At 32.1% G+C, this 23,819-nt stretch overlaps 2 protein-coding genes across 2 annotated transcripts; both read right to left on the bottom strand.

Annotated features, from left to right (window-relative positions):
• Window positions 1–802: 802 nt before the first annotated feature.
• LOC130636947 (acid-sensing ion channel 5-like) lies at window positions 803–6,422 on the bottom strand. Its single transcript, XM_057446798.1, has 6 exons — window positions 6,396–6,422; window positions 5,642–5,707; window positions 5,552–5,563; window positions 3,831–3,901; window positions 3,638–3,648; window positions 803–2,118 (listed from the first exon to the last, which is right to left on the bottom strand). Exons 1-6 carry the CDS (start codon window positions 6,420–6,422, stop codon window positions 803–805), a joined length of 1,503 nt encoding a protein of 500 aa, XP_057302781.1.
• Window positions 6,423–13,602: 7,180 nt separating this feature from the next.
• LOC130636946 (acid-sensing ion channel 5-like) lies at window positions 13,603–15,678 on the bottom strand. The gene is made up of 2 exons (XM_057446797.1): window positions 15,379–15,678; window positions 13,603–14,906 (listed from the first exon to the last, which is right to left on the bottom strand). The coding sequence occupies exons 1-2, from the start codon at window positions 15,455–15,457 to the stop codon at window positions 13,603–13,605; spliced, it is 1,383 nt and encodes a 460-aa protein (XP_057302780.1). The 5' UTR covers window positions 15,458–15,678.
• Between the last annotated feature and the right edge of the window lie 8,141 nt (window positions 15,679–23,819).

Here is a 23,819-nt window from a genome sequence, read left to right as displayed (position 1 = left end):
CAGACTGATAACTGTTTCGGCTAAATAAGATTACTGGGTGACTCTTTTAGGTAGAAGGAAATGAAATCGTGTTTTTTATATATAAAGCGAAGTTGAGAGATATTATAACTAAAAGGACACGCTGCCTGTAAGCATTCACCCAGGCTTCCATGTGCGTCTTGGTGCCATTCACGATGATGGATTTTAAAAACTTCTCCAGGAACTTTGTATAGCAGAAATAACAGGCGACTGCTTTTTCGAGAATAGGGCAGCTGGTTGTAATTTTGTTTTTCGGCTCGGGAAAGTTATTTTTTAAAAAGATTTGCACTGACTGTTTGAACAGGGTTCAACAGGCTTAGACTTTTTACTTATTTGACGTAAATCATAACTGCAATTAGTGCTCCACCTTTTCACCTGTACTTACCCGCTTATTCGTCCAATCTCTTATAATAAATTTATTATGCACATTTTACGGCTGATTAATTATATAATTTGCATTGCCTTTTTTTCCCGCTTAACAACAAAGTTAACAAATCTTTTGATATAAAAATTGATAATTTTTTGTCTATTGACGGTTCGGTACAAACGTCGTCAAATTGCTCAATGAACAACGTTTATTAGCCAGGCGAAGAAACGGATAAATTCCCGGGAAGAAACGAATAAATTTCCGGGAAGAAACGGATAAATTCCCGGGAATTTTTCACACGACTACGCTTAGTTAATTAATATTTTTTTTAACAAGCCGAGAAGTAATTACGGTTATTTTATTATTTTAGAAATTTTAAAAATTACAAATCCAACTAGATCTAATTTGTCTATAGCGTTAAGTGACAATACCTCTATTTTTCTTCTCGTAATAGTCCTCACATTTTTGAATGCAACAAAGATAAAAGTAAGCCAGAATCTCAATAACGGAAATTACTGAAGCGCCAATAACTAATCCAAGTAGACCACCAACCTCGCTGACTACTTGATCCCATGAAAATAAAACTTTTTCCTCGAAAACTTTATATGAATCAACATTGTGATACTGAATATCAACTCGATATATCGTTCGGTTTCCATCTTCTTTGCCATGCATTCCATGCGAAGATGAAGTCGTAAGTAGTTGGATTTCATCACATGGAAAAGGGCAATCCATAGACGCTTCTACTTTTTTAGTTCCAACTTCTTTTAAGCACTCAGAAACCTCTGCTATGCTCCGATTTTGCTTGTACTTCCTGTACAAGTCTTTCGGAATATATTCACGGTGATAATCAAACACATCTCCACATGTCTTAAATGCATTTATGTATCCTAGCGACTCCAAACATGTGAAGCGAGTATATTTTCCAGGAAATATATCGTTTGGTTTTTTTGATGTGCAATTGGAAGGATAGGGCGAAGGTAATCTTTTAAAAACAGTCTTTAAAATCCTGAATTCATAATGTTTCTTGGGCTCTAAGATAACTCGATTTGTCATTTCGAATTCTGTCACTCTTGGATCATGAATCATGGCAACAATGTATGAGTGACGTTTTGTGTCTTTTACTTCGAATTGTAAAAAAGCGTGACTGTACGCGTCATGAAGATCACCGTTATAATTCCAGGTAAAGCAAACATTGTTTAGTTTCTTTATCATTCGTATGTATTTATCATTTTTGCATTGTTTGCTTCCCCAAGTTGTACATTCGGTGATATTAAAAAAGCTTGAATTCGATACATTAACGTTGGATTTTGTGTTCGAGGTGAATATATTCTGCTGAAATGACGACAATGAACAATGCAGTGCTGGATTTTTATAAGATTTTCTGATATACTGTCCACAATATGAAAAATAAGCTGCAACCAATAATTGATAGTCGCAAAATGTAATAGCAGGGAAGAGATTCTTTGTTGTCACCGTTTCAGATACTTCAGTATATATCTCAAACTGCAGATACTTTGAGACCAGTCTATATACGACATATACTGACAAAGCTAACCCGAGCATTAACATGATCAACCAAAATACGGACTCAGCCTTCGTACCAGTGCATATTTTGGTAAGACCATGTACAGTAAATGATTGGATATATTCATTCTTTTTCTGAATCAGTTTTTCTTTTGAGACTGACAAAAGCGTTGATCGACGATTATGATGAACGGTCAAATCGTTTTCTAAAGAAATAGCTAACAAATTATTAAGAAGAAAGTTTGAGGCAATTTTGTTTTTGTAGAAAGAACAGTATTCATTGAAAAATTCATTGAAAAATTCATAAAAAAGGGAATACTATACTTTTAATTCACTAAAAGAATTGCAAGCCCAATTGGCCACCAATCATTTAAAAATACTTCTTTTTTTAATTTATAAAATATTTCTATGTACCACAGAAAACCAATTATTCTTTTTTACAAAAATTGTACTTGCATTATTTTTCGATCAACTTTAATCTCATTCAGTTTCAACATCTGACATTCTCTATTGCATATCTGCATTCACTCATCCTGTAAATTGAACAGTGACTGGTTTATGTTTGTAAACTTTATGCAACACTATATATATCCACTGAGCTCTTTTTTAATTATTGGATCTCTCGAATTAACTTTCCTCAAACAAGCACCTTCAAGGAAGCCAATTAGTAAATATGCAGCAATTAATTGTTATATCATTTTTATGAATTTTTTAGCTGGTAAATATATTTTTTACTTACACAAAACATTTATCTTATCGACTAAATTTGACCATCGTAGTTGCTTTGTGCCGACTTATTTCGAAAACTTTTGATGCATAGAATTCTCGAGTTTATAACAAAAAAATGAGTGTAAAGAAATATGCCTTTTTTGAGTGTTAAAGCGCACACCGTTTAAAGTGCGCAGCTTTATAAGAGGGACAGTAATACTTGGTAGGCTGAACCCTTGCAGTCTCTATAAAGCTAGCAATATAAAAATAAAATGACGACAAAGAATATCCATCAATTTTTTAAATGTTTTAATGTCAAACCAAGGCTCCTTGGTTAAATAATTTACAACTTTCTTTGACATTATCAAATACATTATCTTCTGTTACAAAGTCTGTTACAAAAAATTCTTCTTACACAAATACATACTCGTAAAGTAACGTTCAAAAAGCCTTTTTCGATCAAAATTCTTGCGAAAGCTATTTTTGACAAAATCTTTGTAAAGCAGACATTTCTATTAAGCGGCGATTTTCTTGCACCGCTTTGTAGAGACTCCATTGTATAACGACAATTCCTAACCTAAAACCTAAAATGTAAACTTATTTATTCTCCTGTTTTTGAGGTGTTTTGATTTTTAATGAAACAAAAAAAAAAAAAAAAAAAAAAATGCACGAGTTCGAAAAAAAATTGGTTGATAAAAAATATTATTTATTGTGTTAAATTTTACCGATTGTAATGTTGGTTGACTATTGTAGGTAGAACTGGAACATAGTTTTTTTTTTTTGAAAAGTAATGCGAGTTACAGTTGGCAATAGACTTTTGTTTAAAATTAAGAAATTCTTTAGTTTCTGCAAAAATTCAAAACTGCTTAGAAATTATTGTTGACGTCAGTCATCATTTAATGACGTTAAGTCTATAACAATGTTTCAGCTTCTTAAGAATGCACGATAAAAAGTGTCGGCAACATTAATTGTCTGCAGTTTTAAAGTTTAACATGAAAGTAAAACATACAAAGTTACTGTTTACATAACTGTACAAAAAACAAACAAACAACACAAATCTTATACAAAATTAAAAAAAAAAATGGCTGAAATACTTAGAAAGTAAAGTTACAGTGGTTTACACAAACGTGAAGCAAATTATGTTAAATAGTTTATTTGATCTGAGCGCAAAAACAACAACTTAAATATCTTATGGGACATTCAAAAATACCTGAAACTGTCACTAAATTCCCTGGATAATTGTCCCGGGATATTATCCCCGCTAGTCTCCTGGATAATTTGCTACCGGAGAGTTAGCAAATATAACATTCCTTAGAACCAAAAAAAAAATGCTTTCCTTTAAAAAAAAATCTTTCGTTTTTTACTAACTTTCATAAAAAATGCGGACCGCAGTTTTTTACTATCATAAAAAGGTCAGCATTTTTGTCAACATCAATTTAAAAATAGCAAATTCCACATTTGAAAATAAATATTTATAAAAAGCTTGTCTGGTTTATCGTTTATAAAGTTAATTTCGCGACAAGGGAGGATGTGAAGGGACTGCAAGTCAAAGAAAAATTCTTTATTAAATTTAAAATAAAATTCGGTTTAGTTCTTTCTCTGAAGTGTCCGGTTAGTGATGCTTTATTGGATGTTATTTTAAACGGTTTCTTCAATCTTTTGTTTTAGTTAACCCTAATCCGTTGTTAGCGATTGATTAAAGGAGCTACAAAACGACCTGTTGTTTTTTTAATTTAGTGATTTACACGAAAGTCGAGCTAATGGCGGTAAAATAGAAATAGATTTATGAGCACTGAGGATAAAAACGACGTCTAAAATCATCTTAAATATCACTTTGAACTTCTAAAATATAACTAAAACTTGATATCCATAATTTATTTGATGTAAGCACTTATCATGCCATTGAATCAAACTTTCTGATGAAATAAACTTCACATTTTTTTGAACTGGCTAGCTGTATCTTCTTAATTTTGCGTACATAAGATTATTCTACATAAAGCCAGTGAAAGCAACAACAATGAATTAAAATCAGTCACTCATCAAACATCGTTTTGGAAATTTATATTTCTCATTTTCTTTAACCTACTGAAAAATTTTCCAATTTAAATCTCATTATGTTGTTAGGTTAGAACTAAAAAAATAGTCGATGGCCCGTGGAAAAATCCACGGGTTCGCTCGTCTTTTTATATCGCATTTCGTGTTTCTGTAACAGACGCGCCTTTCGCGGACACACAGACAGACGGCGGCTATTATTAAAGAGACTAGTCGCTAACCCGTGGAAAAATCAACGGGGTCGCCCGTCCTTTATATATATCGCATTTCTTGCTTCCGTAACAGGACGCGCCTTTTGCGGACACACAGACAGACGACGGCTATTATTAGATTAGAAACGGTGAATGTTTTGTTGTTTTTGTGTTGTGATCATGTACCCTTTACGTTTTAATACTCAGAAACACGACATGTAACAAGGTCCGAAGAAAAATTTGTTTCAAAACTTTGCCATTTTTAGCATTTTCATATTTATCTCAACTTAAAGTCCTTTTCAGGCTATGCATATATAAGTATCACAACAATAAAACTCATTATTGTTTTGAATTATTTTTATCTTGAATAATGGCGAACATTGGTAGTACTTATATTTCAGTATTATTTCAGTGCATAATTATTCCAATGCATTTTTTCTTTTAATCTATAGGTTGAAATGACAACTGTAGAAGTCATTTATTAGAACTTCGAGAATGTCATTAACAAACTGTAACGCTTTTCTTAAACAAGAAAAACATTTTTTCGTTTCAAAATAAAAAATTTAACTTTTGGGCAAAAATTATTCTGAGATATTCTTAAGACAGTGAATATCGGAAGGTCTGAAAACTTGTGTAAAAACCACCCTAAGTGACTGTGTTGTTTAAGCAGCATACAGACAATAAATACTTCAAATGAAACCTGAGAAAATACGTTTTACATGAATCAAAGTATTATAAAATACAAAGCATGTCACCACCATGTTACATGCATTTTTACCAAATATATTTCTTTCGAGGCGCCTATATTCTTGTACTGATTAAAGTTGTCCAATTTTAAACGCATCTTACATCACAACGAGGTCAAATAAAAAAGATAATGATAAGATTAATGACACTTTAACAGCTTCAGTTTGATGTGTAATAAGCAATGTTTTCCAAATGTTACAAAATGGTTATTTTTTCTCAAATCATAAAGTTTAAAAGTCAACTAGCTATTTAGAGAGTTTCTACTTCTAACCTATGTGTACGCTAAGCGATCCTTCGAAAAACATTCGGCATCCTAGACCTCCTTGAGTGCGTACTAGTCTATCATATTGACTACTTATATGCAGGCAATTTGGCTCGGCAAAACAGAGCTGGCTAATTGTCAGGCTGGTAACTTTTGACTGGTGGGTGGATTTACTAAGTGAGGCATTTCAGGTAGATCAAGATAATTATATTTGTACATTTTTCACGGAAATGAGATACTCTTAAACAATTGTCTTGTATAACTCTATATTTTTTTTATTTATAATATTCACATTTTACTTAAAACGATGAACTGCTTTCTTGTTCTTTCAATCAATGACAAGAAGAAAAAGTCACATGTTAAAAAGATCTTCAACATTTTACCACTACTAGCATTTTTTCGATATTTTTTCACATCTTGTAATTAACATAAATAGCCAATTAGCTGTTGCACTAGAACTTTGACTTTTGTATGCAAAATATATTTTTGTTCGACTTTCTGCTACTTCATCAGATATATTTACCTCTTTTTCATTGTATTTGGTTTCCATTTGGTTACCTCAGAGGTTGCAGAAGATGAAATCCTCCGACCCCTCACACTGAGACAATGTACCAAAAATGGAAGAACAAGGAGTGGCGTTATCTCTCTGAAAACAACCTTAGTAAGGGCTTAAAAGGAAAGTAAGGAAAATAGATACATATTTGGATATGATTACTAGCAAAGGGAATTTGTTAACTATTCAGAGGCTAAATAACAACAACAACTATTCTCAACATCAGAAAAATTCGATAAAAAATTGTTTTCTTTTGTTAGGATAAAAAATCAAAACGCAAAAAAGCAGTAGTCATACTGTATTTACTATGATGCAAGCAAAATTACACAAAAAATAAAAAATTACCGTCTCTCTTAAGTATATGCGCCATTTCCAAATCTTTTTCTTTAACCTGTTTCATATTATTGTTTCCAGGAGCCATGGCGATGTTGAAGTTTAAAATTTGAGCTGCAGAAAGGTGTTCTCTTGAAATGTGTCACGTAAAAATATTAATCAAACTATCAGATATAAGACGGTATTAAAACTGTTAATCGTAGCAACCTTTTATTGTCATGTAAAAGTGTGTTGATGTTTTCTTTCATAACATTGCTTGAATCTTGGATACTTCTTACTCCCTCGTACAGAAACGTGCAGAACACACTGCTTTGCTTCCGATCGTCAAAAGTTTGTGTCGAACACATTTCTTTCCCGCTGCTATAAAGCTTTCACTAAAAGATTAACAGTCGTTAACAGCAACTTAATTTAATTACAGTTCATAATTAATAAATTAAGGCTACCCACTAATTACTAAGGTAAAGATCAAGCTGGACAATAAACATGTGTTATGACAGTGACCGTCTCCTCCACTCCTTTTATGTCTACTAATTGACATTTTATTACACGAGATCCATTCGGAACCTGTTTTTTTTTTCAAATTAACTTGCACCGCCTATCTTATTTGAGTGTTTTTTACTTATTCTTGACCTATGTCCAGAAACAAGCTTCAATAGGTTCGTTTGCATAGCTCATGTTAATATCTATTAATCCAATCAATCAACTTGCTACTTTGACATGATGTCATAGTTTGGTAATTAGCCAATCCCTGTTTACCGCATGATTTTCATCTTGATATTTAAAGTTGACAAAGAAAATGTTTGATTTATAACAAAGAAAATAGGGTTTGTTAAAACGTTAATGCCGATTACAAATATTACTCGTTATATTAACACAAGCGTAATTACGAATTATAATTATTTATAATTATAATTATAACGACGTATGGGAACAACAACATATTTTGTTTCTTTCAAAAATGTTGAGGTCGCATTGACAGACTGCTGCTCTCACAACAAAAAACTATCAATGCACACGACAAATCAGAATGAATCAGAATCTACTCAGTGCGATTTCCTGTGGTCCTTTTTCTTATTATTGTAGTCCAGTGACCACACAGTACCAATTTTTTTGGCAAGTAATTTCTTCAACCAAAAAAAAATGCATTTTGTGAGAACTAATTTTGTCGACTCCGCGAATAAGGAATACTTAGAATTCAGATCTGTAATCAACCATGTAAGTTGTTTTCAAGTGTTATCATATATAATGAGTGTAAATTCTATGGTTACCATTTTAAATTGTCTGCAAATGTTGGAAATAACGATTTGTTATATTCTTCTTATGCTTTTAATCTTTATGTCAATCTTTCTACTCCCTTAATCCTGTGGAGAATGTTTTGGTTTTCACAATAATTGGATTGATGTGTCATGTTGAAAGTCATAATTAAGGAGTGGTCAATCACATGTTGTATTTATTTGACCGAACTGTTATTGATAAGAATTCTTGTAATCATCTCAATAAATTACCAAACTTATAATTATAATTACTTTCTTTAAACGATTTGAAATGCATCGCACTTATACTTGTAGTGACCTTAAAAACAAGGACGGAGTCATCTACGACGGAAAAGATTTTATAGTTCTTTCAATGCGAATGCGCATATCACAGTAAAGTCCCCAAAACAAGGTTGCCGCGAATATAAGTTTTTCTTACCTAAATTTTGTGTTCAATGGCTTGTTGTCAGCATTTTCTTATATGCAATTTTGACAGTAGCCATTTTTGATTTGATTTTAACTTCACGTTTCGTTTAATTTTACTAATCAAATTTTGGTGCATTTTTCAATGACCAGCGTAGATAGTCCCCGTTCTTGTTTCGTAGAGTCCCTTTAGGTTAAGTTAGAACGTGTTCGAGACGTAAAAGCAACACTGAAATAATAATTTACGATACTGAGAAGCCAAAAATGTTTTATAAGTAACTCCTTTCTTTATTTCAGCCGCAAAATGTTTTTGTTAAATTATCTCGGTATAAATAATTGTTGTTTATTTTTTCAATTTTTCATCTGCTGACTTTTTTAACAGCTTCCTTAGTTTTGACCCAACTCTCCTCCTTATCTCTTAACAACTCGGTTACTCATAATAAAACCCAACTCAACCGGTAGTTTTTTGACGTGTTTTACTACCAGCTTAAGCATGCTGCTGTTTTTTTTTTGTTGTTTCTAATATGGTAAAAAAAATACTCACACAGTTCACTCTGTAACTATTTACGTTTCGTTAGTTTTTTTTTAAAAAAACAAACACTGAAGGAGGAAAAAAGCTTTTCTATGAGTAAATAGTGAGACATATTTATCGTGTCGATGTTTATTTCTGGAGCATTGATACAATTAAGATAAGATTAGGTATTTCTACTTTTGCGACAAAAATATTTTCTTTGTAAACAGCAAACCTGGACAATATTTTTTTATGCTTGTCACGTGAGGAAGTAACGCAGTTAATTTTAATCTGTTAATTTTAATGATGAATTCAAAAGAATTTTCACCCCAACAAAATTTTTGTGAAACGGAAAATATTCTCCACCATTTTGGGCCGTAAATTAACACTGGAGAGTTCTTCTCTGTAAGTTGAACTGATTTTAACCTTTCAATTTCTTTGGCTAATCAAAAGGGGTATAAAAAAAACATAAATATATATTTAACAACAAAAGTAGAGAAAACCAATCAAATTTCTTATTGATTCGTTTCATTTTGTCCTGAAGGTGAAAATAATTTTGTCCACACAGCTTTTTGACCTACACTTTTTCCACGGATTATGGAGGCTCCTCTACCGAACTAATGAGGCCGGATAAAGCAAAAGAAACGTATTGGAGAAGTGAGCACGGAGAATGGGGCCAAAGTATGGTTAACTACTATTTCACTGAAAGAGCATGGTTTCATAGTTGACAAAAATTTTCTAAGAAGGCCTACGTCTGTAATATGATATCTCACTGGAACGATTACAACATGTGTCTGTTCTCCCATTTGATGTCCGACATGCTCTTTACTGTGCGCCAGGTGAACTAATAATCAGCATACACAACAAGATTCGAAATTGCACAGCGAAAATAATAATGATGTATGCCAGGAATATAATATTTCTACCATCTTTAAGGAGTGAAAAATTCCAACCTAGTAGTGTAATACCAACAATGAAATAATTGATGTTACAGCAAGGCGTATTTGAGTGAAAGGACGAATGGCGTATGCAGAGGAAGGCTGTTTAACACATTAATCAGATGTCATAAGAAACCTTAAACTTCGAGTTGCATTTCCACACATAATGTCCTCTGCACTGTTTAAGTGTTTTATTAATTGTAAAACTCTTTCATTGCCAAATTATAAAAAAAAATATATTAAAAACAAAAAAATTAGACAGACATGGTTATCAAAATCCTGATAAACACAAACAATGCAGACGTTAAATCCACTTAAGTAGCGAAGGAAAATAGTCCATGCGACCTGCGTCTTACAACACGGAATTAATTTTCAATCTACCGCAACACACATATCATACTTTATAATCGATAACATTGTGGTCGCTAGTAATTTAATATTCCATCAATTTAGCGGAAAATTTTATTATTGTTACTAACTAGTTATTTTAAATGGAATAAATAAACATTAACTGGATATATCTTTGAAATTGACCTAAAAAATTTGATGATTTCAATAAACCAAGAAGTTCTGCATTTTATTAATTCAGCAATAAATTTATTAGCATTTAAAAGTTCCATTATTTATTAGGCGTCCGAAATTTAATCTATCCCTTAAGAAATTTTCGAATTGCTGTTTGTGGATGTTTTGATCTGAAAAAGAAAGAACATTTAAAAAACCAGTAACAAAGGTACAGTATTCTTTAGCCTGGATTACAATGGACCATGTGAGTTCACTAAAGCGGGACCAAATTTCCCTATTCAGGATCGACAGGTTAATGACGTCATGAAAAACCGTTAAACAAACAAAAAAAACCCGTATCCCTATAACGTTTGTCGAAAGTACATAATTCTACAATTTATTTTAATTAGTGTTTTAAAATGCAACAGTGGGAACTATTTAGTACACCTATTTCAATATCAATTTTCGTTCCTCGAAATACAACGCATCAAAATACAGAATAAACATGAAAATGAGATAAGTTATGATCAAATTTTTAGTTTGCAACGAAGTAGTGCAGATATGGTTTGTTTACTTGCACTATTTGCAAAATTAATTGCAAATACAATCTAATTGTTAAAATTTGGTAATAATATAAGATACTATAGCATGCATTTGCCAGACATTGAGCCGTTGGTTTGTTTATCATTTGGTGATAAATGAGCTAGATAAACTAGCTAGCTTTAAATTGTAATAAATAAGGTAGCTGCCTTCTTTCAAAAAATGCATAAAATATCATGCTTATTAATATTGGTGATCTTACTGGTGTATATCCTGTGTCTTCAGTTATTGAATGAACCCTGTTTTTCAAACAGCCCAGTAAACACAAAGACGTCTTAAAGACGTCTTTTCTCGTCTCTAGCTCGTTCGGACGTCTCTCGACCAGAAAAAGACGTCTTAAAGACGTGTTTAGACGAGTAAAATCTCGTTTTAAAGAAACGTCTTAAAGACGTTTTTATTTGGTCTCCGTTAGACCAGTTTTATCTCGTTTTAAAGAAACGTCTCAAAGACGTCTTTATTTGGTCTCTGTAAGACCAGTAAAATCTCGTTCGAAAGAAACGTCTCAAAGACGTCTTCATTTGGTCTCTGTAAGACCAGTAAAATCTTGTTGGGAATAAACGTCTCAAAGACGTCTTTATTTGGTCTCTGTAAGACAAGTATAATCTCGTTCGAAATGAATGTCATCATTTCTTTTCGTTTTAAAGATAAATTCACAAGAAACAAACAAATAACTACATTCGCAATAATTGGCGTACAAATAAAGGTTTTGATATTTCAAAATTTTTTAGCCAAAAATTCGAATTAAATTTGTCCAAAAAAGGATACATTTTACAATGAAAACAGCGTTCGAATGACTGCATAGAATAAACTTGTAAAAAACATCGTTCTATTTCAACAAATGTTGCATTTGACGTTTACTTTTGAACAAAAAAGAATAATTTGCTCCATAACACAACAAGTAAATTTTTTCCATTCAAGGCAAGGGTAGCTTTAGTATTATTTAAGATTCACACATTACACAACTCACAAAATAGTTTTACTCGAATGATTCCCACTGCCTAGAAAGAAACAGTTTTAAAATTTTGTCTAGAAAATGTTTGTCATATCAAACTTTAATTTTAATCAGAGAAGACAATGTGAAATTTTATTTTAGGTTAAAAACAAAACTTTTTGGTTTATGAAAGAATTCCACGCATATTTATTTTTTATGAATAAAAAAGTTGATTAAAAGATTATTTTTCAAGATTTTTTATATATAAAATGAAGAAAACAAAACACATCCTACGTTCTTATAAGATATATGCAAGACAAGTTATATATTCTTTCATCCTTCTTTTTTTTACTGGATAAAAACCTCACAACAATAGAATTTTAACCAGCTTTTTTTATATATGGACATTTATGATATGCTATACGCTGTATAAATTCATACAATGGCAGCAATAAGTTTTTGCTTATGTCAGCTCTTTCCCTGTTATTGAAAGCTTTAAATTTACCCAAAATACCATTATCTGGTTGAAATGCAATTACTTTATTGCAAATATGCAGATTTTACCCGATTTTTAGGTAAAATCTGAAAATAATCTGAAAATAAGATTAACCCATGTTCAAACTTGGCAATATTGCTGCGTTGTGAGAGCAAATCAGACTGAAAAAGATTAAGAAAATAAAAACAGAAAAGGTGAGGACAGATCCTATATCCCAGAACTTATAACAAAACGCATATTCGTTAAAAACTGTCAAACGTTCTCGCTGTTGTTAGAAAGTCGTAGTTGAAAAAATATATGCCTTCAAAAGTCGGTGTAGCCTAATAAAATTTTTTTACACTAACGAAAAAAAACAACAAGACACATAACATCTGAAGCGATAATTTCATAGTAATACTACCGCCTATTGAAACAGCAGTGACTTGGATCGAAAAATATGTAATGTCATGCAAGTGGATGTACTTACTGTCATCAATTTCATGACATTAAAACATGATATTAAAAAGAATTGCGATTACAAAGACATGTGATTTTTGATGAATTAAGACGAATCATTCAATATTATCATAGAAAATCGTCTGATAATGAAGAGTGAAGACAAATGAAACAAAATCATGAAACGTTTTGATTATTAAACAGTTTCGCCATTAACTTAAATTATTAGTATCTAGTTTTGTGACGTTGAAAATTCACCTTATTTTGCCTGAACAACATATGTTTCCAGGATTGCTGTTGTGTTTTTGTATGTTTGATCCTTAGAATCAACCAACCACTGACGTCAAACGCATAATTACGCATAATAATTTTTTTACCAGGCGTTTTTTCCGCGCACGTTTTTCAGAAAGAATCAAGCTGTGCTTCGACATGGCTAACTAAAAACGTTAAGTTTCCAGACATATCAATAAAGGTATGCGATTTCTTTATTTGTGTATTAATATTAGTTAATATAAAGTTTTTTGTTTTTGTAGCAGACACTAAATATTTGACATCAATTTTCATGCAAATTTTACAAAAATATTCACACCTAAACAATAATCTGATAAATTAACAAAAAAAATTAATTAAATTAAATTAATTATCCTATTTATTATCTGTAAATATATATAATAACGAGGTGTTATTGTACATAAATTAATGAAATTAATGGCAAAACATGGCGAAACACACACGAATAATATAACTTAGGACCAATTAAGGCATAAAACTCAACTCTACTCTGAATCGGCTTTTGATTTTATCAATACAGCTCAGGTAAAGATATGCGATTATTTCAATAACAGACATAAAAGATGCGCCAATGACCAAGCCAAGTAAGCCACCAACCTCTCCTATGACTTGATCCCAGGAAAAGAGCTTCTTTTCTGCAACGACCCTGTAAGTATCTACGTTCTGGTATTGTATATCAACTCGATATATTGATTTGTTTCCATCTTGTTTGCCATACATTTCATGGGATGATAACATCGTCATCAACTCCATTTCTTCACACGGTAACACACAATCTGTCGCAATTTCAATTTCTTCTTTTTGAAAGCCATAAATGCATTTCAAAACATCCCTGACACTATTATTGGTAGCATATTTTTGTTTCATGTGCTGTGGAATGTACTGCGCTACGTGGTCTGGCACATCTCCGCATTTCTTCAGCATTCTTACAAACACTTTGGATTCCATACACGTTCGACGTGTGTATTTACCGGGGAAAATATCAATTGGTTTACCTGCAGTGCAGTTCGATGGATAGGGCGAAGGCAATCTTTTTAGCATCGTTTTTACAATTCTTAGTTCGTATGCTTTTTTTGGTTCTAAAATTACTCTATTGGTCATGTCCAATTCTTTTACTCTAGGATCATGCACAAGTGCAACAATATATGAATGCTGCTTTGTAAAAGTTTCATTCACTTCAAACATTATAAAGGCATGCCCATAAGCATCATGGAAATCTCCATTATAGTTCCATGTGAAGCAAGCATGAGAGTATTGAGTTAGAGATGTTAAGTATTTACCACTGTTGCAAGACTTAGAACCCCACGAATGACATTTAACAACATTGTAAAAATTACTATTCCATCTTCCATCTTTTACTGGTACTTTTTTCGAATTATTTGAAATTTTTTTTTTCTTTCTTGAAGCATCACAGGGATTTTTTGGATTTGGATGACTCGCGCCAGCTAAGGTTCCACAGTATGCAAAGTAACTGGCCAGCATTAAATTGTAATCGCAGAATGTAATTGCAGGAAAAGTGTTTTGATTGGTTGCTATTTCAGTCACTTCAGTGTAAATGTTAAATTGCAAATACTTTCGCACTAGTCGGTAAACAAGAAGAATTGAAACAGACAGACCAGAAAGAAGGATGATAATCCAAAATATCGATTCAGCTTTACTTCCAGTGCAAATTTTTGTTAGACCATGTACTGAGAATGTTTTCTGGTACTCATCTTTTTTCCGCAACAACTTTTCATCTGATCCGTATAATGTTTCTATATCAACACTCTCTGAAATAGGAAAAAAAAAATCAATATATATTCATAAAAGCCATCTGGCTCAGAAAATTGTCAAATAAACCAGTCCAAAAACAAATAAATATGGATTAGATAAATTTGCAAAGGATCCATACAGTCGCTTTAAACACAGGATTATTTCACATGATTATAGGGATTGTTTTAAATTTCTTGCGACTATTCGCCCAGGATAGTCTCTTCAGTTTCTATTGGTACTGTTCTCGATTAGGGTTTTACAAAGGTAGTCCTAGCGCATTCTGCGAGTGTTGGCCCGGAAAACACTTAACTAAGTAACCGTGTAGAAAATCATTCCTATCCTCATGATAAATGCTAAACAAAAAGTATTGATTTACACTTTTAGAGTCCCTGGCATGACTAAAGTTGGGGATTAAACCTACTACCTTCCGCACTGGAAGCTGCTGCTCCACCGCAAGACTAACAGTCGGTAAAATAAATCAATACCTACCTTGATCTTGGAATTGATGCATGGTAAAAACTTCGGTATTATTATTTCCATTTTCTTGGTAATCTTCACTATGAAACATAGTTCTTGAAATCAGCTTGCTTGAAATGAATTGTAATAGATTAAAAAACTGAAAAACCTTTGACCAAAAAACCTGTTATATATTTCGATAAATTTGAATTGCTTTTTTACCAATTCTGTGTAAAATGTCACATCGAGAAAATATGTACGCGACAAATATTTATGATATTCTCTTAGTGAAATTTTTGCGACAGAATTTGTTTAGTAGCAAAAACACAAAAAATAAAATCTCCAGCAAAAGTAAACAACAACAACAACAACAACAACAACAACAACAACAACAACAACAACAACAACAACAACAACAGCAACAACAATAACGATAATTAGTAAATTTTCAGTGCAGATTGCCGATATGCATCTGAAGTATACTTTGATAGATATAACTTGATATAAACATATTTTTCTATTTTAGATAGAAGGTAAATATATTTGTCTTCTTAACAATTACTACACAAATTTAAATGTGCACGATATATTCAAACGATTTTTCTCTGGGTAAATCAATCTGTTTATTTTAACTTTATCTTAAAGCATTGTTCAGAAAGAAAGCACAATATTCAAGCTTGTTAGAAGCGACAAAAAATAAAAGAAAAAACTACAGCGTATAATTAAAAGGATAAAAAAGAAAAATAGAAGGAATATAACACTAATATTAATTATTGGGAACAGAACTGGAGGTCTTCAAAGCTGTGACTTTATATTCTCCTTTTTTTATTTTTTTTAACATATGGAGATATTATTTTAGATGTTGACTAATAAATTTAGGTGAAGATAAAAAACAAACGCTAGAGGAAAATATATCTTATAAAAACTGCTTCTCGTAGGGCAAGATATAGTCTCAGAATACAACAAAAATAATCAATATAGGATGAATCCTTGGCATTTACATAAAAATCAATATAACCGCTTTTCCAATAATTTGTTAATTAGAAAGGTTGCAAATTCGCACTTCTTTATATTGGAACAAGAGGCGTCAAAATAATCAGGGCGTTATAAGGCCAGAAAATTGGAGATATAAAGGTTCATCATCGAAAGAGCTAGCCACGAAAGTTAGTGTTAGAAAGAAACGACACACTTACTCGGCGACAATACGAAAAAGATCAATCAATCTTGTAGGGACAGTTTTCATTGATTTTAAAACCATAGGGCACAGGGTACTTCCTTGTTATGGGATCGATTCATCAGCAATAAACAATATGCTACGATATAGCTACATACGAAGTCTTAATGTTCAATTCTGGAGTCTTTACGATGTGTACATAAGATTGTTCATTGTGCTTTTTGCAGTAGTGGTGTTTTAAATCCGTCGGAAACTATTAACCAAATGCTCAGGCATTGCAATAGTTTCCTTTCGGTAGCACTAAGGCTTACAGACAGACATAGGAGTAAATCTGCTAAACTTTCTAACAACACGTTGGGTTACACGAGCTGATCTAATGATGTTGTTTATTTTACCAGTCAACAATAGATGCTGATCGAAGATAACATTAAACAATTTTTTGCTCATTTTTTTCTCAATAGATTTTACAGAACAATGGAAAAGACAAGTGCGATATTAAGTTTGTCTGAACTTAGCGTGAATAAAAAACACACAATAAACGATGCTTATCTATATTACGTAGCACCTCTCCATTACACTTGAAGAAGATTTAACTTTTGTACCTGTCAGCATATTGTATTGTTGCAAATCTCTATATATACCTATATAATCCATATTTATTGTTCATAACAGGAATGAACTGTGTTGCTTCAACATTTTGTACGAAAATTTTAATTAGTCAAATTGATGTCGCCAGCCAATAGTGACGAGCAAAGCTAATAAAATTCAAAGATATGTTTAAACAAAATTTAATTCCTGTGAAATGCGTCTATGAAACTATGAATGGCCACTTCGATTCTTTAAAAGCGAAGCGGGAAAGATCATATTTTGTCATTCCAAAAGGGTAATTTTTCAAAAAACTCTTAACTACACCGCAATATAAGAAGATAGTTATAATTGTCAACTTCTATGGCTTTTGTCCAAATGAACACAAATAACAAAATCAGGAGGCGTAGAATTATGTTGACGAAAATGCTGTTTTTGTCATTTTTGTGACGTCATTTACATTTTTAGCCTATATATTCGTCCGATTAGTTTTAACGTGCAAATAAATAAAAGAAAACACTTTCCATTTTAATTTTAACGTTTTAAGGATGTTGCATCACCACAACTCTGGTAGCCTTATTGTTAATGGCTCTGACATAAATTAACCAGAAACTTAATTAAATTTATCAAAGGTTATTTTAGATTTAATATTTTAAACTGGAAAGCAATAGAAGTAAACATAGATAAGGGAAAATATCAAAATACTAGAAATTTATAAGAAAACTATAAAGAATTTTATACGTTAAATGGTTGAGGAAGTGTAAATTCTCGATTTTTTGGAGTATTAATAATCGCAGACTTTCAAACGAATAAACCTGCCTAAAAATTGTTGTCTATGCAATTTTATGACCATAGCTATATTACAAGTTTTTAATATGTTCTTATTTTGTAAACCTGTCTGGAATTTAAGACGGAAATGTTTAAAACCCACAGTTGATTATGCTAGTAATGAGAACATTATGGTTTCGAAAAAAAGGAAGATCAGGGGTCTTTCGTAGTTGCCTTAACCAAGTTATTTTGCGAAAGCTGAATGTAATCGTGCTACAAACAGGCGGAAATATCAAATGAAGTGGTAATCTAATAATCTAGACACTTTCAAATAACATGTAATATGACATGATTTGTTATACAACAAAGAAAAATACAAAAATAGCAAGCTATTTTAATAAACTTTTTTATTATAGCAAAATGCCCTTTCTTATCTTTAATATTATATGTCTGGTGTCACCGAAAATTCTCCCCTTAATGTCCCCCAGAAAATAAACTAGTTTAAATTAATTCTCATTCATTATTATCTACTGAATATGAACTCCCCAGTTGGCTTAAACTAGTGAATTAAGAGTCCCTAGAGTTCATATTTCCTACAGGAAAAGATAACTCCCTTGATGAATTGTGACTCTTCTTTAGGAAAATAAAAACATGCACATATAAATTAAGTATGTCATTTCAAATCATTATTCACCAAAATTGAAATGATGCCGAAGATTATCAAATGATTCTCAGCATACTTTTCTTTTTTACATTATTAAACATAATAATTAATTAATAATTCTTATATACAAAGTCAGTTCTGTAATATAGCCATTTGGTATAAGTCTTATGACGGTAAGTTTGGTTTTAAAAGAAATGCTTTTATAAATAATTCGCGAAGTATTAAAAATTCGATAAATCTCACATTCCATTCTTCTTTAAGTGTGTTCTGAAATGTTTCGTAGAAAAGTGGACAAAACCCCAATAAATGTTCCGCTATTGTCAGATTTGCACGTATGCTTCATTAGCTAATAATCTTTTATTGTAATTGCATGTGCCTGAAATTACAATCATAAGCTATACTTGTTAAATTAAAAATGTAGATCTTTAATATTCCATAAATTTTCATTTCCCACCAAATCTATCCAAGAATTGTCCAATTTTTTTTGTTCTTTGCAAGTTTCATTACAGTCCCAAATAGGTTCTTTTTCTTCCACCTCTTTCTTTCTAACAATTTCTTCTTTGGTTTCTTTTATACGTTCCTGAAATTCCTCCACCACTTTTGGTATATTTGCCAGTATTGGTTTTTGTGTTGTTGGTCTTAATTCAACATAATTTCCAACAAGAAGGTGAACAAGGAAAATCACTAGAAAGTTCTTTAAGTACATTTTGTCTTGTAACGTAAACGATAAAGTAGTTGCTTTTTAAGATAGGATATGTGAATGATCTCATCCACTGATTGTCACACAGTGTTATCATCTCCCTATTATTTGTGAATATTAAAAATATTGTCATCAGAATAAAAAGACTCGTGGCAAGTATTAATTACCTAATGTGTCTGCTAAAAAATGATGCATTTCGGAAACATTTCTTTTATTGAATGCTTTTAAACAGGAAAAAAAAGTTTCAATAACTGCTTAAATTTTTTAATGTTTTGAAAATACATAGTAGAATGGTACGAAATACAGAAGAAATTAGGAAATGAAGTTTTAATCCAATTAAAGCGCATTCTAAATGATATGAAACTAGAATTTTGCTGTAATGTAAAACAGGAAAAAAGTCGGTACGTTTGTACAATATAGTTTGTATCGCAAATTGCTTTCTCTTAGCTATACTTCGTGATGCAAAACTTACTCAACTTTTTTTATCAAATGTGTAGCTGCGTTTTTTCACCTTTCACATTTTTTGTAAATCGACCAACAGTACGTAATTTAACCAATCACCAAGGCTTGGGTACGTAGTTTAACCAATCACCAAGGCTCGGGTACGCAGTTTAAAAAATCACCAAGGCTTGGGTACGCAATTTAACCAATCACTAAGGCTTGGGTACGTAGTTTAACCAATCACTAAGGCTTGGGTACGTAGTTTAACCAATCACCAAGACGGTAAATTAAATGATTTTCCTGACTTTTTAATTCTCTATAGTTTTTATATTATTCCAAACTTGTCATTGTATATGTGCTATGGCTATCAAGTTCTTAGCATAAGATTATAAGATAAGTTAAAGGCAAAAAGGATAAAAAAGTATATATTCTCTTTTTTGGTACAGAGTCATTTTTTCATATTAATGGCAAAAAACATTATATTACGCTATTTGGTATGGGTATTTCATAGTCTCATAACGTTTTAATTACTGGATGAAATCCCTTGAAATTTTGTGAATTTTCCTTACATTCTTATATTACTTTTTTAATGAATAGTTTTAAAAAAGATAAAAAACCATTGTCTCATTAGGACGTCATCACTTCCTGCGATGACATCAATCTGTTGTCACTAATTAAGTCACAACATATTGATTCTGTTTTGTGCCAAGTTTTGTGACTTAAAACCAAACAGAACAAAAGTTACAGCCCGTGGGCACTTTATGCCCCCAACATACATACAAGGGTAAAAAAGTCCATACCAAATAGGGTTAAAATACATATGCCTTTCATTTCCAAGTAAGTCGTAATATTTCGCGAGAATTAAGTTGTGCAAATTTCAGGCAAAAAGAATTTGATGGCGTTTTTTATGGTTATTTATGTGGAAAACATATAATAAAGACTCCGAAGTTAAAACTCACATAGCTAGCTAGTTACAAGTAAATCAGAAGAAAAAAATTAGTGTAAATTCATTTTCAAAAAGGAAAAAGATCCGGATTTCGTGGAACTGTGTTCTTCAATGACTTTTGCGGGAATAAGCTTACACGAAATTAACAAAAAATAATTCCTTTCAGGTAGGCCATTCGGTGCTTAACGTTGAATTAGCTACCTGGAGGCTACCTTAACATAACTTATTAGCGCACCTGTTTCAATTCGGGTAAGCGCTCGGGCTAAATATCTGTTTTTTTAAATATCTATTTTTTTTATATTTATTTTTTTCCGAGTTATCGCTAACTTTTGTATAGAAAATTGATTATGTGAATATTATGTGTGCAAAAGCCATTCCTAAAATCTTAACCGTTTTTTTTTTCGTTTTGCCTCCTTCTTTTAATTCGCCTCATTAAAACTCATATAAAGTATGTAGTTAGCAATTGCTACGCTTACATTTACCAGAACCCCCTTTGCAGAACCCTTGTTGATAGCAATACCACCATGAAATAGAGAGGTTATTTAGGGTAAATGATTCTAATAAAACACGTTTGTTATGCAGAAAATCTGTCGTTTGGAGAAGTAATTGAACTTTGATCAAATTGGAAAATTTACTATTCGAAATTTTTAAATATGCTAAATGTTATATAGCTTTTTTCAACTTTAAAAATATTACCATTTATCTGTTCAGTCTTTGTCATTGAATAATTCAGATATTATCAAGTCATGAACAAACGACTTTATTCTAGGCTACGTTTCGACAGCTACAGATGTCATCGACAGGCAATGATCGTAATCATCTTTGGCTATTTATTAGTTGAGGAGACAATTAGAGGATTAAAATCAACCTGTCAGGCCTAGCTCAAAACAATAGATTGATTAAAATCTTTTCTTTTTCTAAATGTTTGCTTTCCAAAGTGCGGGTAACCATATTTCTGGAAGTTGAAAGGAAATAATATTGATATGAGTATTTCTGCATATACTTTTTATGATTTTACTCACTTTTCTTGCTGTTTAACCGGACTCTCAGGTTATGATCTTTTTATTGTCCCAGTCAATAATATGATTCTTACAGCTATGGTCGACAATCTCATTTTTGCCTGTATCTACGTTGCACACGGTTTTTTTGTGCTCTTGCACACGTTGTTTGAACATTCGTTTTGTTTCATCGACATAAACAGCATCACAATCCTTACAAGGGAGAATATTGCATCGATGCGACAGTATACTACGTAGCGTATTTTCAGATTGAAACACTGGCTCTATTTTATGAAATCTTTCTTTCGGTTATTTTCTCCACTAACTAGTGACTTGCATTGTCCAGCAATGCACAACCAACAATGCGATAGAGATAAAACAATAATCTCCACCAGCTACTACAGTACATCCGAGAGTTGCTAAGATGTTGATGCAGAAAGTACAACAGCAAACAGCTTTTATACAATATTAATAGCACGTCGTGAATTGTTTGGTTGACAGTACATGAACATAAACAAGTTTTGAGTCACTTTTTCACGACAATTACTTTTAACAACGAACTTTGGTTTATTCTTACCGATTGTTCGGCGCAGCTGTTGTCTTTATCTTTCTTCTACTTCGTGTTTTCTTGTCGTTGTTTACTAAGATATCTTCTCTTCAATCAGTCTTCTTTGTCAGTTGTTTTCTTCACAATATAACAGCTTACTACTACATACCTGCGAGAATTTTGTTTTCAAACGAATACTTCAAAATAACGGTTGATTCACGTTTTTTTGATAATCTAAAGTACTTTCACAACGCCATAAATTGTTTCCATCAAATTCACACAGTCACAGCGCACTTACAACATAAGTACATAAATATATACAAAAATGGTTACACACAATAAACAAATAAACAGTACAACATGATATGCATCACATACGCACAACAAGATGACGTTACACGGGACAACACGAGTACGAACACAACTACTAGTAAATAATAATATCCTCAAATTCCTACTTAGGCTATTTCACCCCATACCTTAAAAACTTAACAAGGCCACACCAAACAGGGTAAAGTTTTTACTTTTTCACGATTTTGCTGCAAAGAAAAAACAGAATGATTTTATAGATAGAATTTACTTTAATTCCCGATTTAATAAATTTAAAATCCATCTCTTGAATTAACATGCTTACATTATTGATTTCCACCCTCGCCACATGAGGTGGAATCTTTAAAATAGATCGATGATAGATAGAGAAATAGAGACAGCCCAAATCCTAAATGCGTATGGTTGGTTGTCCATGTACCCGGTACCTTTAAAATTGTCATTTGGTGAGGTACCAGTGAAATGCTTTGTGTTTTTTTTTCAACTAAGAAACATGGTATTAATATGATATTTTACGACCTGCTACAAGCAAAGTATTCCTTAGTTAGCCAAAATGTCCCTGTACTGGCCAGGCAAGAACGTCTTTGGTCAAAAGTTGCACTTCAAAGCACTCCGGTCTAGTGTAATGAAGTCCGGTCAGCAGAACTTGAAGCTATGTGTTGAAAATTGTGTAGTTAGATGCAAGAAATATCGGATAAGTATTTTTTATTGGTAGTTGGAGCAGTTTAAGAAAAGCAATGATACATAGCTACCTAATATAGGCTACTTTACTAGCATATAGCCAGTGTAGAAAAAATTATTTACTATGATAATAGCTATTGGCTAGCTGACTACCAAACACACATCTAATAATTAGCTTGCCTTCTCGGCTCTTGGATTGTTGGATGGAAAATGCCGGAAATCTTCAAGTCCCTTGACTTGTTGTTTGTATTCGATTCTTTTCTCGCACAGCAGAAGATCTAAATCCATAAACTAACGTATCCCATACACCATTTGTAAACATAATAAAGTAACACCATCTTCGAAGATACGTGTAAGTTATTGCTGAGTCAGGAAATAAAATATTAAGGATGTGTGCTGTAAAACCAGGCGTAGTGCAAATCGCAAACACCAGTAAAATTTGAAATGCCACTTTGGCTTCGTGTTTCTTTCGCTCACTACACTGGTTTGGTTTTTTATTGATGTAAGCGTATGTCAATCTGTGACAGGCTATGGTGACAATAAATATTATGAGTGCATACATCGCTGCAGGGTGGCGTAGAAGATTTCGGAAACGGGGGATGCAAAACATTATTATGTAATTATGTAATTATGCAATTGACAC

This window comes from Hydractinia symbiolongicarpus, chromosome 3, assembly GCF_029227915.1.
Source record: "Hydractinia symbiolongicarpus strain clone_291-10 chromosome 3, HSymV2.1, whole genome shotgun sequence".
In the NCBI taxonomy this organism is placed as follows: domain Eukaryota; kingdom Metazoa; phylum Cnidaria; class Hydrozoa; order Anthoathecata; family Hydractiniidae; genus Hydractinia; species Hydractinia symbiolongicarpus.
Note: the sequence above shows the minus strand (reverse complement) of the source record. Positions and strands in the feature narration are given on the sequence as shown.

Coding starts and splice junctions, on each gene's coding strand:
- LOC130636947 (XM_057446798.1), bottom strand. CDS start 6,422: ATGGAAACCAAATACAATGAAAAAGAG. Junction 5,708..6,395: donor CCAAATACAATGAAAAAGAG/GTAAATATATCT, acceptor TTGTGATGTAAG/ATGCGTTTAAAATTGGACAA.
- LOC130636946 (XM_057446797.1), bottom strand. CDS start 15,457: ATGTTTCATAGTGAAGATTACCAAGAAAATGGAAATAATAATACCGAA. Junction 14,907..15,378: donor GCATCAATTCCAAGATCAAG/GTAGGTATTGAT, acceptor TTCCTATTTCAG/AGAGTGTTGATATAGAAACA.